The 27880-nt window shown below is 31.8% G+C and overlaps 1 protein-coding gene across 4 annotated transcripts; it reads right to left on the bottom strand.

Moving 5' to 3' along the window:
• On the bottom strand, positions 1-27120 carry LOC144847537 (uncharacterized). 4 transcript variants are annotated; one of them, XM_078703944.1, is made up of 17 exons: positions 26898-27120; positions 22816-24489; positions 22101-22205; positions 21826-21936; positions 19544-19594; positions 16849-16972; positions 12980-13164; positions 11465-11550; positions 10824-10893; positions 8770-8940; positions 7411-7497; positions 6399-6505; positions 5453-5630; positions 4823-4985; positions 4082-4324; positions 2233-2334; positions 1-1733 (listed from the first exon to the last, which is right to left on the bottom strand). In XM_078703944.1, exons 2-17 carry the CDS (start codon positions 24460-24462, stop codon positions 1675-1677), a joined length of 3489 nt encoding a protein of 1162 aa, XP_078560070.1. In that variant the 5' UTR covers positions 24463-24489; positions 26898-27120; the 3' UTR covers positions 1-1674. The 4 variants fall into 4 exon arrangements, with proteins under 4 accessions (XP_078560070.1, XP_078560071.1, XP_078560072.1 ...); XM_078703945.1 differs by lacking the exon at positions 19544-19594; XM_078703946.1 differs by lacking the exon at positions 21826-21936.
• Positions 27121-27880: the final 760 nt, after the last annotated feature.

Here is a 27880-nt window from a genome sequence, read left to right as displayed (position 1 = left end):
ATCACGTTTCACTTTATTATCTCTTCTTTCTTTTAATACAATTCTTTCCAAAAGTTACTTTTTGAAGGCTATTTACATATTCATATACATATTATTGTATAAAACGAATTTACTTTACAACATCTCAGATGCTTTATATATTATAATAAAATTTTTTCATATTCCAAAAATCGGAACAACAAATTACGACGGTATGTATTCATTCATGCAAGGTAGAACTACCTTTAGTATAATAGCAAAACATGCAATTCTTTTAAAAAACCATACAAATATCAGTTACACTGCAAAACGTCTAAACTGAAATAGCAAGCATAGTAGCAAAATGCGTTTTATCTTTCTAACTCTATCTTTATCAGTTTTTAAATTTCTGAATCAATATATTCTACTTTACAAGCAACCTTTTAAAGATTTATTGTCCCCTAAAACTGATGAATAAATAAAATAAAACTTGGAATAGGCTATTTTGTAGTTGCAATTTCTCAGTCCCCGAACCCCCTCCCCACAAAAAATAATTTTGCTTATAAAGAAGACGGAATCAATTGAACCAGAATCCTGTTGTTTATAGACATTGGGTTATTTTTTTCCTTTAAATTACAGTTTATTGGGTAAATAATTGTTTTCGACCCAATTTTTGGTGAAAGTGAATAATTATTGTGACATTAAAATGGCCTATTAAAAAAAATATGTTATAAAACTTATTTGTTAAGGGGGACAATATATCGTTACAGTCCTACCACATTTTGGGAAATGAATACATAAAAATCAACACAGAAAACAATATTCTCAGGCTCTATACATTTTAACATTGTGTAACAGACTAACATGGAATTACAAAATGTATGTTTCTTATTGACAGCCGCTGACCTCGAGTCAACTTCACTGCAGTAACGTTTGAATTTACCGCCAGTGCCCATTGCATTGTTAACGACTTCCCTCAACAACCACCCACTGATTTAAATGGTTATTTAGGAGCAAAAATTGAGTAGAAATGCAGTCGATATTAAAATTATATTTTAAATCTATTTTGAAATAAAGGGTTTATTCGGCGATATGCAGCAGAAACAGACCTTATGTAATATATGATTTGTATAAACATGCCTTGATGTACAATAATACATATTTTACATTTTTTATTTAACAAAATTAATTATTTTAAACAAAAACCAAACAATATACACATCCTTTGCATTATCATGAAAATAAAATATTAATATTTTGTAATACCTGAGTTAATAAACAAAAATACCAAGACTTTAAGAATTTTTCTAGATATGCGGTGGATCACTAAACACAGAAACAGGTTTATATAATGCACAAAATATCCAATAATTCATCTTGTGAAAATTAACGTCTATAAAAGTACTTTTGTACATTTCTGTATGCTTCACTCTGTCTTTGCAAGCGTCCAACTGTAGCAAATACCGGAACCAGAACAAATGCTTTACACTCTGTCTTTGAAAGCGTGCAACTCTAGCAAATAACTGAACCACATCAAATGATTTACACTCTTGTCTTTGCAAGTGCCAACTCTAGCAAATACCGAAACCACATCAAATGATTTACACTCTGCCTTTGAAAGCGTGCAACTCTAGCAAATACCGGAACCATATCAAATGCTTTAAACTCTATCTTTGCAAGCGTCAAACTCTAACTAGTATCGGAACGACAAATGTTTTACACTCTGTCTTTAAGACTAGCAGCTAATCCAATCTTCATTCCATTCCATCTTTGACCTACAAGATAAACAAATAATGCAACATTTTATTTTTTCATTCAATTCTATTGCCATCAACACAACAATAACTTATTAAATGGAAATAGGAAATCTTTTTTCCCATTTAAATTTAACTCTCCCTTTTAAAACAAAACCGTTATACAATACTATACATTTATTAGGAATATACTACAACCAGACAAAGTAAATAGAACCCACTTTAATATTATCCTATCAAACAATATTATATATAAACAAGTATTTTCTATGGACCAGAGATCCCCGGACACCCCCTACCCCAAGAGGGTTGAACTGAATTGAATATGCTCTACAACCTCAGCTTTAGAACATCCCTTTCTAGTGGACACTCTTATTAAAGGGACACTTTCCTGTGAAACAAATGAAGGAAATATGTTTTAACACTACAGCCAACCCCATTTCAGTGACAACCCTTAAGAGTCCAATTTATTGGCCCTACACGGTGTCCTCATGGGTTCTACAGAAGTTGCATTGCTTACCTGAATCTTTGATAAACTTTCCAAAGTTTTTCACTTTATTTCCAAACCTTGCATGGTTTTTAGATTCTGCTTCATATTCTCGTATGTTTTTTTCAAACAGACCTGACAACAAATAAAAATTCACAGATTGTTTTGGATAGTTGATGATTATCACAGCATTTTTGGGAAAATAAACAAGTCGAATGGTCGAGCGGTTAAGGCAGGGTTGCGGTTTACGGTACCTAAAGAGCAATGATATCGGCATGGGTTCGAGACCGACTCGCTCCTAGCTCTGGTGGTGAAACAAGTCTTCTCGGATAAGGAATATAAACTGTAGGTCCAGTGTGCACAGTTATAACCCAGTTCATCATTCGAGACGAGTAGGGGTTACCCCAGTGAACTGGTTCACGAAATAGCTCCTGTATCAGGGGGATACCACCTATCTGATATGACAGTGATTAATTTACTATTGGTAGTCCTTTTTCACATGTCGCTAAAGACATAATATAAAAAAAAATAAATAAAAAACAACAAGGCTCAATTATTACACATCCGATCAACAACAGGAATGAAATGAGATATGGTGAATTTGAATCAAATCAAAGCCTAAAGCTTATCAAATGCAATAAGGCTGCCACCAATCGCCTGTAATATACAAATATTGCACATTTCAGCGGACAATCCTGCTCATTCAACCATTGAATGAGCAGGAAACGTGATTTCAAAGAAAATGACAGTCATTATTCTAGGGCCATAACAAACCCTACTTTAACTTGATAACCTTTGAAAAGATATTGAAATCTAATTGTCCAATATACAATGTATGTAGTCTTTGTACAGCAAGATTACAGCAGTAATTGTAAGGAAAAGTTCAGCTTTTTGGAAAACATCCAATATATTTAACTGGTGAATAAACTAACTTAAACTTTAAACAGCCAAAAAAAGTGCATTCATAGTTGAAAAATGAGCTACTGTATGTTCTAAGAAATGCCAGGTAAAGATAATTACGAAATAATGAGGATAGCAATTGATAATGTAAACGAAACAGAAATGTTAAATTAAAATAAGTGTTTTGGCATGATTACTACCGCCATGAAAACATTTGCTTGGAACATCAATCAATGGTATGTCAGATATATTAAAAATCCTGTGTAGAGAAAGGTTTAGTTGGTGAAAAATGGGCTATGTTTTAAGAAAATACACGCTAAAATTAGACTAAATGAATAGCAATTTGATATATGTAAACTAAACTGAAACTGTTTTGTCAAGATTGCTACTTTGGTAATAAAAACTGAAAACATTTGTTTAAAATATCAATCAATAGTATGTTAAATATAATATTAAAATCCTGTGTAAAGAAATTGAAGCTTTCATCGGCAGAACATGCTAGCATTGATTATGCAAGAAATACCGGAGGTAGAGATATTAAAGCTAAACTGAATTATGAAATAACTGAGACAAAATGGATGGAAATTGATCTTGTAAACAGAAATGGTAAACTTTTGGCGTGATTACTACTTTTATATTAAAAACTGAAATCATTTGTTTGATACATGAATAGTATGTCAAATATATTAAAAATCTTGTGTACAGTGGCGTAATGGCTATGAGCGCTCACTTGCTAAACTCAGGGGCTCTAGAGTTTAAGGGGCCCCAGAGCATGAGCAGTCCCAATGCAACCACCCAGTATTGAAGGACCCTTAAGAGTGCTAAACCAGGGGCCTTTTTCCCATGCATTACGCCACTGCTTGTGTACTCCTGGCTCAAAACTCAAACGGTGCAATATACTAAACATGTACTCCCCAACTGTAGTAGATAGCCAGGCATTAAAAAAACGGTTTAAAGATCAAATTAATATGTCAAAGGTTACCTTGAGGAAGACCCTCATCACTCATCTCTTTCTCTTGGATAAACAGCGAGAACATTTGAGATTCAGTGAACACCTCAAGGAACTTGCGAATACTTTTAGAGGGCATTGCTTTTAAGAATCCTTCGCGGTCAAACTTGTACGATCCGTCTGGCTTGTGTACCATGTAGTTTAAGTAATGTCCACATGTTTCAACAAAGAACCGAATGAATACTTCTGAAATTGCTGCGTTCACAGTCTCTGGATCTGAAATCAAATCGATTAAATAGATAACCAACAATAAATGTATTACTTTTTCAATTTAAAAAAATGAAAATGAGAGACACCTCGCAAAGCACAGCTTTAACAACAAGTAGGCAAGGTTATAAAGCATTTTGATCAAAAAGACAAAAAAAAAGAGAAAATCATTAAACTAAAAACAGGCAGTATAGGTTAATTTACAGACTAGCATAAATGTGCTTTTGCATAAGTTTAAATCAAATATTATTATCATTTTAGTTATTTCCAAGATACTGGAAAAAAAAATATTCTGCACACATCATCCAAAATGGACAAAAATTATCCATAATTATAACCTCCAACAAATAATCATTTCATTTATTTGTTCGACAAAAACGTCTGAAGAGTCAATAAAGCTTTCGAGCGTGCAGTCCCAGCTTACATCATTAAAATTATACAGTACAATTAGTTAAAATTCATAAAAACGAATAAAATACTATAAATGGCAAGGAGTAAAATAATTACCCTCGAGTGCATCAAATGAGTCCAGATTTTCCTGACTACATGTAGACGATTTGACAATCGTCAAGGCACGAAGTAAGGCTTGGTAAAGTTTCTTTGGAATAATACTTGATTCATCACCAACAACGTAATGGAAATCCCTCGCATCCAAGTCAATGACAAGAGCCTATGTGAACAAAGAAACAATTACAATTATTATTAAACAGGTATTATATTCATAGTGTTTAGGTAATGTATTCATAGTGTTTAGGTATTGTATTCATAGTGTTTAGGTATTGTATTCATAGTGTTTAAGTATTGTATTCATAGTGTTTAGGCATTGTATTCATAGTGTTTAGGTATTGTATTCGTAGTGTTTAAGTATGTATTCGTAGTGTTTAGGTATGTATTCATAGTGTTTAGGTATTGTATTCATAGTGTTTATGTATTGTATTCATAGTGTTTAGGTATTGTATTCATAGTGTTTAGGTATTGTACTTATAGTGTTCAGGTTTTGTATGCTAGTGTTATGTAGTGTTTAGTGTTTAGAATTGTATTCAAGTGTTAACTAATTTAAGAATTTATAGTGGTCAGGAATCAATCTACACACACACACACACACACAGCAAAGAAGGTTTGGTTCTACATCCTTACCTCATCTAAAGGAAGTTCATCAAGTTTCGGAATACCAATGGAAAGCATTCCTACAATGTAAGGCGTCGGAGAACACACCATATCAATCAGTTTCTCTGGAAGGATTGGGATGTACACATGTTGCCATGAGAATGGATAAAGTAAGGCTGCCGCTGCTTGTGAACACTGGGAAAGAATTCTGAAAAAAAAAGCAAAAAATGTTCACATCTAAAGGGAATACAGTACATCAGTAGCAATGAGAACCAGTATTGGTGCTGAAAAAATAAACAATAAATTAATGTCTGTATAATTATTATTATAAAAATAAATTATTAGTTGTAGTGGAGCTGTAGCTTGGTGGTTAACATGCTTGCCTTCCACTACCAAGTGCCAGGGTTGTAACTCACAACTCAACCAAGGTAAATTTGACCATTGGTCACACTTATTTAATTTCACTCAGTAAGTTTTACCATGGTTTTACCAAAATTTAACCATGATGTTAAAAACTTAAAGTCATGTGTTTACCTAAGACGCGCATTCAGATTGGATTTTTTAGCGTGCTGGGTACTTTTACAGAGACCATGGCAAGTTCTACTGGGCAGGTAGTAGTCTGTAAAAGTAACCATTGGACTGGAGGGAATTGTAGCCAGTGCTTGGACTTTTTCTGGTCAATTTAGCTGGTGAATCAGTTAATTTGACCAAATTAAGCCCAGTAAGATCGAGGCTTTATTTTATAAGCATGATAAAATAATTCTCACTGTTGGATGCGTATGAAATAAAGATTAGTGAATAAATTAAAAAAGGTATTATTTTTTATAATATCATTAATACACATACACAAATATCCAGTAAATTATGTAACAGTATGAATAATAAATAAAATATTTAATTTTTCTATGAATATATTAATTTATAAAACCTAATCAATAAATAAGCATAAGATGAAGTAATCAAAACTTGTACATACTCAAGATTGTTAGAACACATAATAATTCTGCGTTCCATGAGGAGGGATGCAAACAACTGTATGAACATGTGGTTGTCAAGATTTGAACTGAGGAAATCAAAATCAACCTGAAAAGATATTCAATATATTTCAATTAATAATTAATGTTGAATGGACAGAATGTCTCAAAAATAATATTATTGTAGTAGAAGTTCAAAAAATTTACAGCATTCATTTCGAAAAGTAGCCCCCTCTCTTCAGTTTACAAAAGTAATCTTGAAAAGAAGCTCACTTAAGAGTCCTAAAAAATGGGCTTCTTTTCGAGGTTTTACAGTTAGCTACTGTGAATGTCTAAGGCCTATCAGCCGTTACAGATGGCCCACATTACAGATTGATTTTCAAACCTCACAAGCACACATTTTTACAAAGTAGTGTATACGTACACAAAATCGTGAGATGGGTCCAAATAATGCATGGCACGTGATACATAAACCAACCAATCAAATGGCAACGATACACTTTAAAGGTGTGTCAATATAAAGTCTGTGTCTGTTTTTCTTTATCTTTTGGCTTATTTCATCAAATTGTACAGAGACATTTTCATCCACAGAGTTGACATTTCGTTTTTGGATTTATATATGATCCAACAGAAAAATACAAATTATTGATATATCTGCTGATTCTTAGAACTAGGAAATGGTTACTTTTTTTGAAAGAGATTCTTTACATGCATTATTTGCATGAATGCCGGAAGCCTGACAGCGTATGCGAAAGCCGAGTTAAAAAAGCATCTTGCCTCGGGAAACAGACAACTTGGTATAGTCGTGTCTCAAAATTTATGAAATGTGACCTTGACTCGCTTTTAATTTTTAACGTACTGTGTAAAATAATGATTGAATTGAACTTGCCATCCAAAGAAACATATAGACACACCTATCATGTTAAATTAGCCAATCAAATTCTATGAATAAATGTTCTTTTTAGACAGCTTTTCAGAAGAAATATTTTCAACAAAGCATTTATATTACTGTACCTGCTCTAGCCTGGAGTCTAGAGGGCGTCTTAGACTGTGTTCTTCTGTACCTGTATATGTTGGAACTCTTAGTTCAACTGCCATACCCTGCAAATAATAAGTTACCATAATTATGTGTTCCTTTAGTATGTCAACTGAATAGAAGTTGGCCATAGTGTTAAAACATATATTGCCCCTTGTGTCGCCTTATAGGGGTGTCCCAATGGGTGTATTCAAACTTCAAATAAAAGAAATTGGTAGTCAACAGGGACATATAGAGGCTATTAATTTAGGGTAGGGGACAATCATAGGAAGGGGAAGGACGTAAGTGTATTGGCTGTACATCCTATTGGTGAACAATGTCACTGTGTGGTAAACAATGCGACCCTGGTAAATAATGTCATCCTGGTAAACAATGTCACCAATTAAATACACCTGCACAAAACATACTGTCCAAATTTTGTCCTATCGATAAGTCCCATCTACCAAGAGAATTAAACTGGGTACTTTCTTTCCAAGCAGATGTATGTACTGTATGCTAAATGTAGTCACTGTTTAAACTCATCTGTTTTTAATACTCGACTACTTGTACTTATAATTCAATTAAAGTTAAAACAAATTATATTAATTTAACCAGATTTGCACGCACACTGCCCTAAAGGTTTCTGGTAAATTGTCAAACTTCCGGTTATTATGAATATAGCATGTGCATGTGATACGCATTATAAAGTTACAAATGTCTTTATATATTGCTTTTAGCATTTCGACTGAAAACAAATAATGATGTAATGTATTTCAACTGAAATAACTTAATAATATAATACATAGTATAGTCTTTAAACTCTCTTAATCTTTTCAATTTCATAATCTATATATAATTTACGTAAGGGTAAATTTTGGTAAATGGTGCCTAAGTTTTTGAATTTTTACTCAATGATATTGATGATTGGGTGTTTTTCAAATGTGGTACACACTGTCTGTGGTAGTTGACGCTGAAACATACCCGTAAAATAATAATACCCAATAATACGAGCATGCATTGCTGAGGGCTATCTCCGTTTACAATAATTGTTTTTAATTGCTGAATCTCGGTACACAACTCGATTAAAAAGGAAAATTAAGAGAATGTTATAAAAAACATACGAATGAGCGTATTATACACATTTTCTATTAGTTTTTAGTTATCTATAAATAAAAAAGTTGCTAAATAAAATATTTCCTAATTGAAAAAGTGACTGTACAAATTATGGCTGAATATCACGTCTCAATTTACGTCATTTAGTAACCGGTCAACTTCCACCATATCTATAAACATTATTTTTTTAGACGTAATTTGACCTTTATCTGTAATCATTTAAGAATTTACGAAAATGGATTTACCGGTGACGGAAACTTCCTCGCAATTGCTGCTTTTAATAGGACGTCAACGTGTACAGGTGTGATTTTCCTTCTGTCCTCCATTAGGTCTAATAATTTTTCATACAGTGGAAAGCATCCGATTGGGCTGATGATGCAATGTACCTCTGGCAGCCTAGGTCCATCTCCCGGTGGCTGTGAAAACAGGACAATTTTGTTGTTATTATGTTGTTACTTTAAAAATAAAATTATGCACTATAAAGAAAATATATGCTTCTTATCATTTATATTCTGCAAAAAAAAAAGGTTTTTGGAAGAAACAGAAACTACAACACTTAATTTAATGCCTTTTATCTTGATAGTAAAATAGAAACATTGAATATACTGGGTATAATAGTCTTTATAAATAAAAACAGAATTTCAGAAGAGTTTTGTTGATTATCACAAGAAATTAAAAGTAGGAACTAAAGACTTGAAAATGGTTTTTTTCTTTGTAGTTTAACAAAAAGGAAAAAAAAAACATTGTATAATACATTTTGAAAATATTACAAAAATATGTCAATCAAATGATTAATTTTTCAAATAAATTATGGTAAAATATTTATTAAAGATTTAAATTTACATTTTACAATTATTTCAAAATATTCATTACACATACAAATTTAAAACTTATTTTATATTTAAAAAAAATAATTATAAACTTCAGAATATGGAAATTGTCAATATTATTTCAATTTTATCCTATTATACACGACTTCCTTTAAAGACTGAATTTAAATAGTTTATAATATAATTATAGGCAAACATAGCAGAGCTGAAACAAAATATGTAAAAGCTAAATTTGTTGGCATAAAAAATATGTAAATCTAAATTTGTAGGCATAAAAATAAGATATACCAAAAGTAACCATTAACCGTAACTATTAAACAATTAATAATTACATTAGGTATATATTGGATTTATATTATCGTAGAAAATTACTACTCGGAGAAGAAGTGCGAACATGGGCATTTTCCTAAAAATGTTCAAACATAGCAGAGTTGAAACTAAATATGTAAATCTAAATTTGTTGGCATAAAAAATAAGATATACCAAAAGTAACCATTAACCGTAACAATTAAACAATTATTTACATTAGGTTATTGGATGTAAATTATCGTAGGAAATTACTAAACTCAGAGAAGAAAGCGTGAACATGATCAGTTTCCTAGGACACGATCGTTAGTGTACTGCACAGAGTGACACAATGTGCTTGTTTCATTAGTCATCATACAAAGAGGAGGTACTCCTCTGGTATAAGCGTGCATGCTTGACACGTGTTCAATAGCCTAAATATTTGAGTTTTAAGCTCTGTCTACACTATTAAACTACACTATTACTATTATTGTGCCCATATATGGACGTGATGATGTCATATCATTACCATATTTAAGCATATCACTACCATATTTGGGCACATCACAGTTTTTTGTCAAACTAGTTAGTGTAGACGGAGCTTTATACTTTGATATATTGGCTGCCTTAATTTGAGGCATTTCCTCAATAGATAAGAAGTTATTAATAAAGTAGTAACTAGCAACTTTGACAAAACATCATGCAGGTATAAATAGATTATTACTTATATTAAAAAACCAAGGATTTGTGGCTACTGGTTATTTCAAAATAGCGTTAATATAACCACACTTATTTTTTAACAGCTTTGGAGCAGAACAAACGTCATGAAATAAATCTCTCTTTTAAAAAGTGATTTTACCGATTTTCGACTAATTTCAATCTTTAGTAACTTTTTCTAATAAAAATATTATTGTATGTAAAATTGATTAGTCTTTTTATTAAACATACTTTTTTCTCCTAAAATGTACATAAATGAGAATAAATTTTGGTGAATTTTCTATTACATAAAAACAAATTAAAGTAAAAACCTTTAAGCAAAACCCGGAGCTACCTTTTAAAGTAGATAAATCTGTTAATTGTAATATGAAAATTTAGGGAAATAACAGACTTTGTATCTAAAATTGATAAAAACAAAGAAACGGCAGACAAAAGATTTATGCGAAAGTGAAAGTATTGTTACACACCAGAAGTCTTCTGCAATAACCATACAACCTGGATCCATCTTCACTTGTTAGAACAAACGAGAATGTTTCACTAAATACAACATAAAAGAAAAGAATGTTTATTGAATTATATAAATAAATTAGAAATGGTAAAGTGCTGTGGACATAGGCCTACAAATATGCTCAAGCAAATATTTTAAGCGGCGGATCTAGCCTACTTTAAGATAGAGGGGGAGGGGGTTGCAACGCTTCTCATTAGGATAACAAACGACCTCCTATGGACTAAGCAGCAATCATCGCCTGCAATAATTGATTTCACTTCCAGAGAGTGAAAGCCGTAAACTTGGCCTAGGTCGTTTTAGGTGAATTTTTTTAGACAAACCATGACCTTTCGGATCTGACAACCAATGTTCGTGTTATGGGAGGTCAAATTGCTGTCAAGAATTTAATAGCTGCTACGCAGCAATGATGATGCACAGTTAATATGTCAGAAGGTTTAAAAATATGCTATACCAGTGGTTTATTAATTAAAAGGGCGAAATAATCTGTGTTTTGCAGCCTGAACAGGTGTGGATGACACACACACACACAACAACTTTTATCTCCTCTATAACGTCCCTTCATGTTGAGCAGCTGCTTAGCTAAAAATTGTAAGGCCATACCTACGGTATTGCTCAACTGGTGCCCACTTAAATGCATCTGGAAAGCAGAATTGCGGTATTGCTCGTAACTTATCTGGACCACCAACCTATAAGTATAAAAAGAATCATGTAATCAATGATTTTAGAGTACAGACAACTCTACAAGACTTACTTGTACTAAACTGAACTGGTCTGATTTTCAAGATATTCTGGTTTTCCCAATGTATTTTTAATGATAAAATGGACCACAAGAAAAGTCTGGTCTGGTCTCCTCTGAGTTTTCAAGATTTTTCAGATATTCTAGTATTGGGATAGTCAACTGGTATTTAGTAGTATATATTGTAGTATTTGGTATTAATATTTCGACATTTGATCAAAAATATCTATTTTTTGTATCCCATGTACATACCATAGAAGCAAGCAATGTTTTTGTGATTGGAGGTAAAATTGCTGTCCACAATATAAATAGCTTTAAGATTTTACAGAATTTGCAAAACAACTTTAAATTTAATAAATTAAATAAACCACAGTTTATTTAAAATAGCTCATAATTTCAATGAACATGCTGTGTCAGATTAAGAGCATATACTTAGTATTTTTATCAGTCTTTGACACATGTCATTCGGAAATTTAATCAACACAACCGAACGAAATTTTTTTCCTAGAAAAAAATTTATTTTACTGATTTCATTTTCAATGTACTTTAAAAACAAATTGAAAGACATAAAATGAATGAAATATTTTGAAATGTATATAATAAAAAACTATTTGTATTTACTACAAATATAAAGTATGACACTTGAATTTTAATAATTTGTTAAATGTGTATGAACATTCTCTTTTCTAAAAGTCTTTTATCAGGAACATGCATGTATGTACACAGGTTCAACGACTTTATGTCCCATCCAAAGGACAGGTAATGAGAGCAGAGTATCTTGCCTAATTATACATGAAATATGGTAGAGAAAGGTCAAACACATGTCTTTCACACGCTAGTCCTATATCCCTTCATTATTTTATTTTTATTTTACAAAGATATAAAAAATTGAAAAATTGCGTAGCATCAAATTGAACATTAACATTCATTAAAATTGAATATAAAAAAAATATATACATTATTCACAGATAAAAAGGTTTGTTTGAAGAGAAAAAAAAAATTTTAAGTTGCCTGACATAAGTGTTAAAACTAAATAAAGAATGTTCTCTAATATAATTAGGAATCTCTTATGCCATTTCACTCTCTAATGACATATGTATTTCATTTCATTTCATTTCATTTATTTCGTCTCACATAATTATAACAAAAAATAACAAACAATAGAGAGAGACAGGATTCCCAAAAGCGAACTAAATCAAACTATCAAGTGGGTCTCCAAAGCAAAACATAATCATCCAACAATAAAATTACAACATTTAAAACAACGTGAAGATTAAAATGTATTATTTTATTGGATGGTAACTATTTTCATACCCAATGTTGTAGTCATACTGGATACACAATACATAAATGCAATTGATACATGTAAACATTCTTACCTCTTGTGGGAATCTCCTCACTTCATATGGCTCAAAGCATCGTTTCTCTGGATTATTGCGTAATGACACAACTACGACATAATCAAATAACTTTTCATAACGTGCGTACTGGCGGATACGTTCTACCCTGCAATACTGGGAACGACTTCGTTTACGTCTTATTTCTGTTAGCCTCTTTTTATGTTCTATAAAAAAAAGTTGAATAAGAATATTAACTTTTTTTTTTTATCTAATATAAATGATTTAAAAATAAACACATATCACATATCTGGTGCAAGAATATACCTTATATATTATTAAGAAATAAAGAAAGAAATAATGCCTTATTTCTGGTTTATTTATTTATAAAAATTCATTGGATTGTGTGAATATTGCGAAATTGAGTTCATTGAAGCATGAAGAATTATGTAAATTCTTTGTTATATGATTATGCACAAAATCAGTACTCAATCTACTTATTTTCATTTCCTTTCTACAACTCTGACCATTATACATTTTCTCCCATGAGACAAATAAACTCTATCACGATCCTAGTACGCAAATGGGCTTGGAATTATCAAGCATTACAATGAACATCAACGGATATGCTATAAAATCATAGCGATATTATCATTGTGACTAGGTAATATAGACGACCTCATTTCCACACAGCTTTTTATGCAACTTTTACAATAATATTTTTCTTTTAAGTTTATTGGGAGCCACATTTTATATTTTTAATAATATTAACTGTATTTATACGAATAAACGGCCCGCTGCATTTATTGTTCAGGAGGGTATTTAGGGGGGTTTACAGTATTCAAAGGAGGAATTTATTTTTGTGGGTGTCATATCATGGTAACATGTATAATCAAATATATATCCACTAGATATGAAAAAATACAACACAATTAATATCGATAAGCGATACAGTAAAAATTGCCTCAAAATGCTTGGTAAATTGTAGATTATGTTAAACAATGAAATCTATTACAAGAAATGTTTTGTAATACAATATTTTGTATATATGTGGCAGGGCATTTATTTGAGGAAATAAATAAAGGCCCTGGGCATTTATTCAAGGAGGTGTTTATTCAAAACGATGTTCTACGGGGGCGTTTATTTGCGGGAGGCGTTTATGCAAAGTGGCATTTATTCAAATAAATACAGTATTCGATATTTAAGCAGGAACAAGCAATAAGTTTGAACCAATTTTACTGCTTTTGCTCCAACATATATTTGTGATTAGAAAACATAGACGACCTCAGTTTTATTTATCAATTTAAATTTCTTGTGACAAAGCATGAAAAGCGGAATACATCGCCATAATCTAATAAATTCAATTGTTTCCTAAAGAATTATACCTTATGCAACTAGTGTTTGTCTACAAAAATGCACTGTTTCAACTCTGATTGAAGATTGTGAGAATCTAATAAAAATTTTGTTTTGTGCTGTAGTTTCAATTCTACTTTCACAATCAACTATTTCTTAAACTTTAAATCAAACATATTGAAAGTTAACATAGCAAAAATATGAAACATCCTTTATTCAACAAACCGACTTCAGATTTCAAAAAGGGAGATTCATTTGCTCTAGTTGAAAAAAAAAAAAAAACCAACTTCACCTTTTCGCAAACGTTCTCGCTTACTCTGATATATACTAGTTTTAGAAAAAATGAATTTACAAGATGTTGAAGGGTGAAATAAAATTGTCTTATATGTGTATTTTGTATCCAAAATGCTTGGAATGAGGATATAATGTTTACAAACTCTAATTAGCTTGGTTGGTGAATGCATTTCAAAAATCACACCTTCAACTAAACACTAAATACTTCCTCTTTTGAGGTATATTTATAAGTTCTTTGAAAATGAAATAATACAAAATTGCATACTATATTATAATAAACATAACAAATAATGGTAAAGGTAAGTCCCATAAGGGAATGAGCTGTTATTAGGAGCTCATTTTACTTAGCCTTAGCATTATGTGGTGAGGTGGCCAGTTCCTTTCCATGCCACCTTTTCCTTCCTGGTATTTCAACCAGGTACTAATTTACAGCTGAGTAGACTGTCGAAATGATATATCGGCTACACAACTCCAATAAAATCATGGTAAAGTGAATAGAATTGACAAATATAAGGAAATAGAATACGAAATAAACAAACGTTGCCAATATAAGAAACTAAACCAAAGTAATCTATTTTGAAACGCTGAATATTATCATTCATCCAGGTATAGTAACAAAAGGTGTTGATCAGATTTTATTATTTTGAAACTCTAAATAATTCCACTAAAAGATACAGAACTCTACACTAGAACAAACAATATTAGTTGATTACAAGTATAAATGTATAAAGTATAAAGTATAATTTTGTATAAAAGAACTGACCTAACAACCTTGGAAATACAAACCAAATGTATGGATGATACATAACAGTACATGCACTTTGTTGTTTTGAAATCTCCCTGAATAAACTTTATTTATCCATGGTATCAGCACCTATCAACACTATCTAACAATATTTAGTAAACAAGTCCTTATAAGGCATAAAATTAATATTCACTTACTTGAAAACAACATTTAAAAACTTCCTATTGAAAAAACCATGACAATGAAATAAAGTATCAATGATCTGAGATGCGAAAGCCAAGTGCGCAGAGAATCTGACCAGTAAACGGCGCTAAGCTTCCTGACACAGGATGCTTCAAGGCTGTCTCGAAAGGCTTAAACAGAAATCACAAATGATAGCCTAGCTTTACAGAAGTCGGCGAACAGTTCACCAAATTAATTTATCATCATCAAAAGCTGCCAACTCTATACTGAGAAATAACAACAGAACTAGGAAATGCAATTTATATACAGGGTGTTTTTTTTTGTCCTAATGAATTAAATTAATCATTTAAAGCTGTTTGACTTTGGCCTCTCAGGTTTTTTTTCGAACAGGCGGTTGGTTGATTAACCTCTTAACAGTTTCAAACATACCACGCTGTACCGTTACGACACAGCTTAGGACAATTAGATTCTCCCCTTCCTCTCAGACTTCCTGTGACCGTTGACAGTTGCCATGGAGATTTCAACCACAGTTAGTAATACAAGGTATCAAAAAATAACTTTTTTGGCTACATAAAAGAATCTCTATGGCTATTTTTTCGGAAACAATTCATTGTTTACATTAGAAAAACAATAACACACTAATACCTACTATAACTTAATTTTGTATTGTTTGGATTTAAATATGATTTTGTCAAGTCTAAAATTAGATAATTGGTCATGTGTGAAGAATGAAGAGGAGCGCCTAGAAAATTTGAACTTAACCTGTGAGAAAATACGTATATTATTTTTGTTATTTACTTTTTTTTTTTTTTAATACAGGGTGTATATCGCCTCAAGCATAACATCTTTAAACTCAAGCTTAAATCCATCTTTCTGAAGTTTATACCTAACCGGGGGATATGATCTTCAGGGTCAGTATATTATCGTATTGTAGAAAATTTTCTCTTCAATATTTGGAAGTAGGCTAACCATAGGGTCGTTTGTGTACAGTAAATGTGTGTGATTTCCATAACACTAAAGTGGGTCCAATATAGAAAAGTGCATGCAACCTTTTGTTATGACCTCAACATGACTTGGCTGTGACCAAAATAGTTGGTGAAGTAGGGCCTAATTTACAACAGTGCTTAATGTTCCATGTTGGAAACTTCTCGCTCAAAATATATGGTGGAAGCCAAGATACTTCCCTGTTAAGTTGAGAGAAACTAAATCTGTATAGATTAAAAATAAACTCTACCAGAAACAAATGGTAATACTTTTACATTTTCTTATAACTAAACTATCTCCAGAAAACTATGTTAATTTCAACAAATTCAGCAGTATGATTCTACAAGCTTACCTGCTTCATTTATTTCGCCATCGCTGTCCTCCGACGCCACCGACGATCTGTCTTCACTCGCTGTACTCTCCCTTGCTGGCTTGTTCTCTTTTCTACGGAATGCATTGTTAATTTTTCTTTGTATCTAAAGATTATAATCAACATTATACAGTTAGTGCATCATATTGATGGAAGTAACTTTCCATTTTAAATAGTTTGTGACCAAATATCTGACGACATGCAGAAATAGTGTTAAAAAATAATTTAACAAAATATCAAAATTATTATATTAATTAAGTGTATTCAATAGATATATTAAAACATTCATAACATTTCTATTATATTACTGATTTGTGGGTAAAAGTTAAATTTGCATACAGTCAACTTTCCCAATACCAAACATTCCCAAATTCTTTTTTACAATTAAAAACACATTCCGGATACCAGACTTTCTGGCAAATCAGACATATTAGGCCAGCCCAAAGGTGTTCGGTATTGGGAGAGTTGACTGTATTTATGGATATGGACCACACAATTACAACTTTTATTAGATAAGGAAGAAGTTTTTATTAATATACTCTCAATCTCATCTTTCTGGGAATTAATTTTTTTTAAAGTACTAGAATAAAGAATAAAGAAAGTTCTACATATTTTTCCAACTGTACAAAACTTTTGAAATGTTGGGTGAAGGATGGGGATCGAAGAGAGGGTAGAATTTGGAAGAGGGATGAGGTTTGATGCAATAAATATGCATCCAATTAAAATTTAATTGTAAAAATGTATCTTTTAAAATGAATAAATAATAATTTTGCTTCTTTTTCCTATTTATACTACTACGGTATGAATAAAGCTCTGTTTACACTATCAAACTTTATGTGACAAAAAAACTAGTTTGATAGTGTATACGGAGCTTAAGAAAGTACTGTATCATTATAATAATAGCAGTCAGGAAATTAAAACAAAATTATACTTTCACTTTTGTATTTACTCATTATTAAATGACCTTATGAAATAAACGACTTTGTCAATTTGTACAGGTACTTATAAATCTATCAATAAAGTACTTATGGACTGCAAACTTGTATATAAATCATTTGTTGAATTTCCTAGAAAAGGTATAACCACCAAGAAATCTTTGAAAAATGATTTTTAAAAGTGGTCTAATGGTAGAGTGTTTGCCTGATATACAAAAGAGTCTAATGTTCAAATCTAAGTTAAAATCTCACATAATTTTTGTTTCTATATTATTATAAAATTCTTGGATAGAAATCTCTGAAAACCTCAGTGGTTGAAATGGTAGGGCGTTTGCCTGATACGCAGAAGAAGTTCAAATCAAAGTTGTCATCATTTTTTTTAATCTTATATGTTTTGTTACAGTACATTATAAATATATGATATAAACATCTGTGCACAGTGAATAATATATAAATTAAAAGTGTCTTTAAATACATTATATAATTAATACATTAATATTATAGTCTATGTGATATAAAGTATTTAACATAAATTCTGTATTTCTTATAATAATAAACATACAAGTTAATATTATATAACTAAAAAATTAGAATCATTGGATTTTTGTTGTTGATGATGATGAATGTGATGATAAAAAGAATATAACAAAAAACACAAAAATTAAAATCAATAATATAGATAAGGAAATCAAAATAAAAAATGTCATTCCAACACTCAAGACTGACGACCTTGTATTGTGATTCAACATGTTTTTCTTTAAAACTATTAAATCAATATTAGTACAAAGGTTCATAGCAAAGCTAAAGCATTAGTCATTTAGGGGTTATTGTGAATAGTATCAATAAAAGTGGACATGTTGGATATTGTGTCAACAATAGTAGGTCATAGTGAAACAAATAGGACTGCTATATGACAGTTTATAAGTGACAAACTAAATAATAAATAAATATAATAGTAGTAGTAATAATAATATTCTATACCTATATAGATAATTAAAGGCATTGCTATTACCATGAGTATTATATATACAGTATATACTGTATACCTACGGCATATATCATAGAGAAATTATAGTGAAGTCTCTATGCAAATATGCATTGTTATTATCAGTTCACACTTTAGTACTAGTCTGACACACAATGTAAATTTGCGTTACCCTTTTTGGAAAGCCCTTATTGGCTTATTTATTTATTAATAAAAGTCTTATTTATTTATACTTTCGAATAGCCCTTGGCAACTATGGGTGTAAATTTTACAAGCCAATATTTTGCTAGCCTCGACTAATTAAAAACTAAATACGGTAGAACCAGAGGACAACCCTATTAAGGGGACACTTTGTATGGTCAAAACATTGTCCTCTTAATCAGTGGCGTAATGTAGAGACCTGAGGCCCTTGGTTTAGGAACCCTAAGTGGCCCTCCTAGGCTGGAGGCTTCAGGCATTTTATAAGCTGTTTTCGACATATTTTAATGCCTGTTTTTCCTCTGGGCACTGCTCAGAGGCCCCCATAACCCCCAGGCCTCTGGGTTTAGCCAGTGAACGCTCATAGCCGCTACGCCACTGATCTTAATAGGGGTCATACTGTATTCTGAAATGGAATATTTTAAAGATAGCGGTGGAAATCCAAAATGGTTTTTTGTATGTCACGCTAGTACTTCGTAATTGAATTCTAGTTCTGTTAAGATTTAAAGCGAGCATGCAGGAAGTAAAGTGGTCAGCTGGTAAACCACAAGCTACAAACTTTTGAGTAAGAGTCATTTGGCAGTGTATTATACTTGCTATAGTGAATATCCTGCAAATTGAAGAATTCAGAAAAAAAGATGTTAGATTTTTATTTTAGTAAAATACAGCCAACTCTATCAATAAGATCAACAGAACAAATTTGTGTCATAATTATTATCTAAAATAATAACTGAAAACGAAAAGGATGAGATTATTTCTATTCAAAGAAATACATAAGAGCACCTCTATTAAGGGGACACTTTACTGTTTAACGAACAAGGGACAATATGTGTTTTAAGGTTCCTTATTCAGGTAGCAGCCCATATGACAGGGACACTGTGTTGGGTCCAGGAGGTGTACCCTTAATAGAGGTTCTACTGTATGTAGAAAACTGGGTCAGTCTAGTTGCATCAATTTAATGAGAGTTGGCTGTATTTTTTATGCTTTTATCTTTAAATTGAAGTTAAAGAAATTTTAATTATTATGCCTTTTTTAAACCAGTAATATAAGTATGAAAAAAGGAAATACCCAATTGAAAAGCTATTCCCAAAAGAAAAATCATAAGCTTAAAATATACTAACTTGATTTAATGGTACCTGTATTTAAATAAGTAAATAAATCAATAATTTTTTAATCTGCCTATCTAACAACTTTTAGAAAATAAAATCTATTTCTGTTTTTGTTTAAAATGTGTGCCTAAATTTGAGGTTGTGATTACACTATTTTTTTACATTACATGACAATATACTCTTATTCTGTATTATGTAAAAGGATAGAATAAAATGACGTAGGAACCAACGCATCACTTAACTGTGAAAGACTCTATTATATTTATGCAATGGCATCAACAGCATTGACTCTTAATAATGCACTAGTATACAGTGTAATATAAAGGGTCTTTTAGAAAAAGGTTTGGTTAAACAAGTTGGTATCAAATGTTGTCATACATTACTAGTCATTCACTTTAAAATCTATAATAACATTTAGTTCATCAATAGCCTGTTGTAGATTTAGGATTTTAGGCCTAAAATCACCAATGTAGAAAGATTAACATTCCCATTTTCTGAAATATCAGATTATGCTCTGCAAACAAACCAGGAAATGTGAGTCTAGTAATAGTATAATACAGAATGTCTTTTTAGTTTAGTTAATATCTAAGAAAATATATATATATTTTAAAATCTAGACCAATAATCGAAATTAAAAGAAAAGAACAATATATACTTAGATCTAACTATAATCAAAGGATAATCAAGTAGAATCAAACCTGTCCATGTGCTGCCATCTTTCAAGTCCAAAACAAGACCAGTTAATGACTGCTTTTGATCAATTATTTTTATTATATTATATTATTCTAATTATCTATCATTTCCTCCTTACATTGTTTAATTTTTTTTGCAGTACATTAAGTACAGTGGAACTTTCCAAGGTATATCAGTACTATATTATATAAATGGTTTAGTAAACAGAATAGCATTGTAGTTGGTTGGGTTTGTGTGAACTGAAAGAATCTATTCAATTGAACCACTAATGCGATAGGAATACAAAAAGAAACATAAATGTAAAACCATTTGAGGTATTTCTTGAATCCACTGCCCAGCTCATATGCTTTTACGTTGAATAATAATTTTTGATATTATACTGTAAGTTTTTCTAAATAATTATTTTGAAGCAGTTTTGTATAAATTTAGCTATGAAAACGACACGAACCAACATATTATTTCCCATAGTGACCTAGGCAAATCATGAAACCAATCATAGCCTTTAAAACATATCACAAGTCAGACTACATTGAGTTAATAAACCTTTGCAACAATTTTTGAAGTGTTTTTGAAAATGATAATTTGAGAGGAAATGTTCTTAAGAGCTGTTCTTAGCAAAGAGTTTCTAGCTCCTTAACACTCCCTATGTCCTTATTAAAAGGAGTTTGAGGTTCATGAGATCCCTAGGCTGTAGTAATAAAAAGCAATGCAATTACTGGATAGTCAATCTTTTAGACTATTAATAGAAAACGTACCCTACAGTAATTAGTACTTGGAAGGAAATTGAAAACTTGGAACTTTAGTGTTAGTATCATTTGAACAATATGCTGAAAAAATTATATGTAATCAAGCATAAAATAAAATTTTGATCATTTATAATCTATATAATGTTTTATTCTTAATAATATACAATCATGGTTAACAAGTTATCGTAGAGGGACGTTTTGACAGCCAGATGAGTTCCCATTCCTTGCCTTGAAATTCAAGGTTAATGCAATTTAACCATGCACTGATAATAAATAATAATAAAAATACTAACTCCCCAAACTTTGCAAGTTCGATGCATTAAAGGCTTGGTCGCTGGGATGGAGGTGTTCGACAAGCCTTGATGGGTGAGCGAGAGTGAAAGACTTGGCATATCTGCCCAATTCTTTTTAAATTTGAAATGATCAAAATACAAAGTAGACAATATTAGTAAATGCACTAGAATACAACAATTAAAAAAAATAATATTGCACAAAAACAAATACACTATTTAATCTAATTTGCTATAATATATATTTTTTTGTATTAAGATATAACAATAAAACTTACTGTCTGTAAACGGCCCTTTTTTCCTTTCTTCGCTGTGAAGCCCGAGTCTCCATCTTTTAATGGAATAAGTCTTACCTCTTCTTTAATGGGGGATTTCTCTTCGCCCTGTTAAAATGTGAAGATACTGATTATTCTGTCCTGAAGATGGAAATTTCGCTGTGTTCTAGCCACAGAATCATCTATAAATTGGGAGATACTGTATTGGCCAATAGCAAGCCTTCTGCCAAGGGAAGAAAGAACTAAGTTTCTTGCTGAAATGGCCTTTTCAAACTAAAGACTATAGCAACAGAAGTGATGGTAAATACTACAGTAATTGCATAATAGGACCAGCAGTGGACACCCAGCACACACTGTAGAGTGTAAAGCTCTGTCTACTCTATCAAACTAGTTTGACGACAAAAAAATGATATGCCCACATATGGTGGTGATATGCCCAAACATGGTAGTGATATGACATCATCAGGTTTATATATGGGCACATCACATTTTGTTGCCACATAAAGTTTGATAGTGTAGACAGAGCTTTAAAAGAATGGCACATAAACGCATAAGTGTGATACTCAATGAGATGGGTTCAAACTCTTAAGTGTGCCATTTTCAAATATTCAACAATTTCAATTAAAAAATAAACTGTTCCCTTAAATGAATAATCAAATGAAGTTTTTTTTTCTTAAATGTCCCAAATATTTACCTTTAACATCATAATCGTACTTACATGTTCTGTAAATGAACGCGCCCTCCATAAATGACTACCTGGTATGGAATACCCACTCCCGTCCTGAATCGTCGTTTTCTGTTGATCAAAAATATCCTCAGCACTTGCTGAACGCTGTGATAAAAGCAGAGGTTTGTCGTACAGATTGCGTCTTGAACGCTCACCAGTCGGCGACACGGGCTGGTCGATCATCCCATTTGTGTCTGCTAAAACGTATGGCGTTTTGTACGCTTGAAAATGAAATAAAGATTGTCGAAAATCTCCATTAGACTGGTTGTCCGGGGAGTTTAGTGTATCGCTGTCAGCACTGTTTCTTTCCAGAACAAAATACGGAGGGGGAAGTTTACTTTTAGGTTTTGGTGGAGGCAAAGGTTTTGAGTTATGGGATGGTGAAACAGGCGACACGATTTGAAACTTATCATCAACGTTTCCTTCAAATACTTCATCGTACACGCTAAATTTTAAACTCGGTTTTCTATCAAATTCGGTATCATCACCCTCGTAAACATCTTCATATCGTGGCGAATCAGAGCTGCCAATTGGTCTACCATCTTTTTTATCACCTACAACAATGGATCTTTCGCGATGCCCTTTCCTACCACCAGTCGGAGATTTTGCACCATCGCGTATATTCCTAGATTGTTTTGATGCGTCAACATTTTTATTCCTGTGCATGTTTCCAACATTTGATTCGTCGTGCTCAATTTCATCCTCTGCCACCTCCTCGTAAGTATGAACTATTGCTGTTGACATACTTTTCTTTTTCTTTTCAAAAACATTCTGAACTCGTTTCGTTTTAGGTTTTATCATTGGTTTTTGTCTAATCCGAGGACTCTTCTCTTCCTTTTCCTTAACGTCTTGATTTTCATAAGTATGATGCAGATTTTGCGATTCATTTTTTACGACGCATGGGTTTAGGTCACCATATGATTGTTCGTCTTTTACAGTACGATTCGAATTAGTATTTGGACATTTATCGATGCCTTCAAATTCTTTCACACGGTCAAATACTGAATTCCTGTCCGACTCAGGAGACAGACTCCCGTTATTTTGTCGCATATGTACGTTACCGTTACTACGGCTTTGTTCTTCCTTGCCTGATGTTGCACCCTTTTTTAAAACTTTTGTGACAACATTTCGTGCTTGAGGTCGGCTTTTAACAGGACGTGGTTTTTGCTCCATGCCGTTATATGATTCGCTAGGCAGACCAGCAACTGACCAATGAGGATGCAGTAAATTGTTGCTTAATCTTGGGCTTTGTTTTTCAATGACAGATCTTGTTTCTGGCCTTCTGGGTAATTCTTGGCCTATATGTCTAGAATGTAATCCATCATTTTTACTAGGCAATCGGCGTTCATATCGTGGTACTTGCAGTAAGTCTGATTTACATTGCGTTGAGTTTTGATCCGTCACTCTTACTCCATTTGACCGTTTAATATTCCCATTACTACCTTGTCTTACATTGTTACTACAACTACCATTTAGTTCAGTATCATTTTGTGACCAACGTTGCGCAAAAATATCTGGCTTTATGCTTTTAGCCGAGCGTCGCACTTTCGAGAATTCACTCCCGCTTTTACTACTTTGTTTGATCTTTCTATGTAAAGGATTTATTGTTAGAGGTACAGTAGTTCCAGTTCTACTCATGTTTGGTTAAACAGTTGCAAGTCATGCCTGTGAAATAAAAAAAAAAATTATATATAATCAGATAGGACTACTTCCACTTTGAACTTTGAACTATTCATACATTATGCAACAAGTCATGGTTCCCAAATCAGACAATTTCATTGATTTATTCACACTACCTGAAACTCAAAGTTCGAATAAATAAAGGTCTTTTCACAGTCAGTTACAGTTAAAATTGAAATAAAACTAGACTACAAAAGAAAACACAATTATATCTGTTAAAATCAGATTTGATATACTTTATAAATTTTTACAAAACGTAGCATATTATAAATAGCAGAAGTTCAAAGAAAAACTCAATACAAAACAGATTATTGTGAAATACGTTCTGAACTGCTTTTAGCTGTCAACACTTGGTTAATTCTTCATACAGAAATGAAACCAAGATTGTCAACAATACCATATTTGGAATAATGTAAAAACTACAAAATACACTGCCAAAATGATTCACCAACGACGAGGTACTGAACAAGACACCAGATTTAATTTGTCATGATTAATGCAGTTAAATCAAATCCTAACTTAGCACAAAGATATAATAAAACAACCAAACATAAAGAATTAACATAAAGAGCCTTACACTTACCATATAAAACAATGAAAAGAAATGACACGTTGTTAAACCTGTTTAAAAAAAACTATGGGTTCCACGATACAGAATTATACTGAGAATTAACTCGAAGGAACAAGAAATTTTGCCATTTAACAAATGAGTCATAAAAAAAGCTATCACGCAAGTGTGGGCAGTATTGAATATTTTGTGTGTATGTGGGGTGTACTACTACCCGTATTTACACGAGGGGTGCAAAGTCGATTGAATGCCTACCAATACTAAAGCTCTGTCTACACTATCAAACTAGTTTGACTAAAAAGTGTGATGTGCCCAAATATGGTAGTGATTTGACATCATCAAGTCCATATATGGACACATCACACATTTTTTTTTGTCAAAAAAAATTTGATAGTGTAGACAGAGCTTAAGACTGATTTTTACTTGCAATTCTAAAAATAAAATTGGTAATATGTAGACGAGACATAAAGACTTTTTGAACAAACTTATAGTAAAAAAAACAAACAAATGATAGGTAGCTGGGACAATTGAGTTTAACAGCGCTTTATTTTGCCTATAAAGTTACAGTATCATTCTGCCCTGCCTGGTATTTTTCATTATGTTTTGCTGGTCGATTTAAATAACAAAAGGAAACAAATTCATAATACTAAAAAATAGATATAAAAATAGATAAAATACACTATAAAAGGTTTACTTCAGTATAATATTACTAATAAATAATAATTTATGGTTTTAAAACACACAGTTTTATTTTTCATGTCCTTAATATGTGGTTTTAACAGCAATACCTATGTATATCCTGATAATATAGATATAAGATATTGAATAAATATTTAAACGGCATTTATTATGTTTTATTTCCATTCATTTTATAGTCAACTTATGCAATACAATTGTACTTTTATTTAAGGGTAGCTCCATTGTGATCAATTGCACCCACACAGTAGGTCAAATTCTGAAATATGTAGTAACACTCCTTTCTATCTCATTTAATGTAGTTAATTCATATGCCAGTTTCAAATGTCAGTGTTTGTGAGGCGATCGCAAAGCAACGATTGTCACTGAGATCACCTCAACTCAGGCATAATCGTCTGTGGGGCAATCATTCATGGTCCCAAACAATCCTCTGTTCATTGTTAATTATTGTGAAATTATTATTATTATTATTATTTACTGTAGACCCTTAAAAATACTTGAATTTTATCTACATACTTTAGCGTATGCATAATATATTTTAAAAAAAGCTTGAAAATATAGTACTGCAGGAAGTACTGTGTAAATAATTTAATATAATGACTATAAATGTATTATTTGTAATGTCAGTAATATATGTTATCACTTTGTATGTATTTATTATGATGATTTTCCTAATAAATTTAAATCAAATCAGACTAGACATCAAAATAAAAATACACACAGTGGCACAACGTCTGTGAGTGCTCACCTCACTGGCTAAAACCGGGGCGTGCTTGAGCAGTGCCCAGAGGAAAAAAAATTATAAATTAAAATATGTAGTATAGTCTAGTACAGGTATACTGTTTAGTTCAGACTAATTCAGTACTAATAAACATATAGTAGGCTTACCCATGTTTTTAGTGAGGACAACATTTAAGTACCTGTATGTTCACTAAACCATGGAGGTAGAAAATAAATTATTTTACCTCCATGATTTAACACAAAAAATAAATTAAATTCAAACAACTACACACATTTCAACATTATTAACACGGTTATCTAAATATAGGCCTAGTAATAACCCATTTCTCAAGAGCCAGAAATAACTAATCTGTAGGCCTCCCCAACCAAAATGTTTATCTGAGATTACCTGTTTCCGGGCCAGGCGTGAGCCCCATCAGTTCGGTTGAAAACATGACCATTTGCTGCTTAGCTTAGTGCTGTCTAAAACCAAAGAGGATTTCTAATCAATTACAATACTTTACTTCACTAGCGGTGTCTCAAGAGCTTATACCACACATAAGCACTTGTTGATTCTCCTAAACTTTGTTTAACATTCTTTTTAGTGCACGGTTTAACATGAACGTATTGATTGTTCGATCGTGTGTAGCAATGATTTGTCATGCGTCATCACACACATGACATAACAGGCTCAAAACTTTTATTCTTCCGGTATTGAAAGTTTCATCCGACATGCCAATAAGTAGGTCACTTGTCATGGTCATTTCTTTTTTGTCGCGTTCGATTTAATTTTTTGATCTACTCTTTTATTATTAAATAATCTGAGACCACATTTAAGAACCAATCCAGGCAATTAATTACAGTTTAATCAGAAATGTTAAACCACTTTCCTCTGGTCAATATTTCTAACTAAAACATAAACGGCCGGCGTATTCACCCTACTTCGGTTTTCTGGATGAAGCTAAGTAGTCCTACATTCTTCATTATTCATCTTCACAGCGCTGGTCGCGTAACCAACCGCAATCTGTCTGAAATATTAATATGAACAGAAATTAAATCCTCCTCTACATACGTAGGCATAATAACAGACACTCGTGTCTTACTGATAAGGACTTTACTTAATCTAGAATAATTAGGGTCGTAACTCTTTGTAAATTAATAAATAATAAATTATCTCATGAATCTCATTTAAACGGGTTTTGTCAATTTTAAATAGTATGTTTAGTTTCTTGATTTGTCGTGATTTGATTTGATTCGAATTATTAGGAAAATCATCATACAAAATACATACAAAGTGATAACATAAATTACTGACATTACAAATAATACATTATAAAAGATTTTCCAGGATAGCCCAAAAAGCTTATTAGCTTATTTCCATTGGGATCCTTT

Source organism: Antedon bifida, chromosome 7 (genome assembly GCF_963402885.1).
Source record: "Antedon bifida chromosome 7, ecAntBifi1.1, whole genome shotgun sequence".
NCBI classification, from domain to species: domain Eukaryota; kingdom Metazoa; phylum Echinodermata; class Crinoidea; order Comatulida; family Antedonidae; genus Antedon; species Antedon bifida.
This window is presented reverse-complemented; position numbering and strand designations above follow the sequence as displayed.

Coding starts and splice junctions, on each gene's coding strand:
- LOC144847537 (XM_078703944.1), bottom strand. CDS start 24,462: ATGAGTAGAACTGGAACTACTGTACCTCTAACAATAAATCCTTTACAT. Junction 13,165..16,848: donor TGGCGAAATAAATGAAGCAG/GTAAGCTTGTAG, acceptor TTTTTTTTATAG/AACATAAAAAGAGGCTAACA. Junction 7,498..8,769: donor CGAGGAAGTTTCCGTCACCG/GTAAATCCATTT, acceptor TATTATTTGCAG/GGTATGGCAGTTGAACTAAG.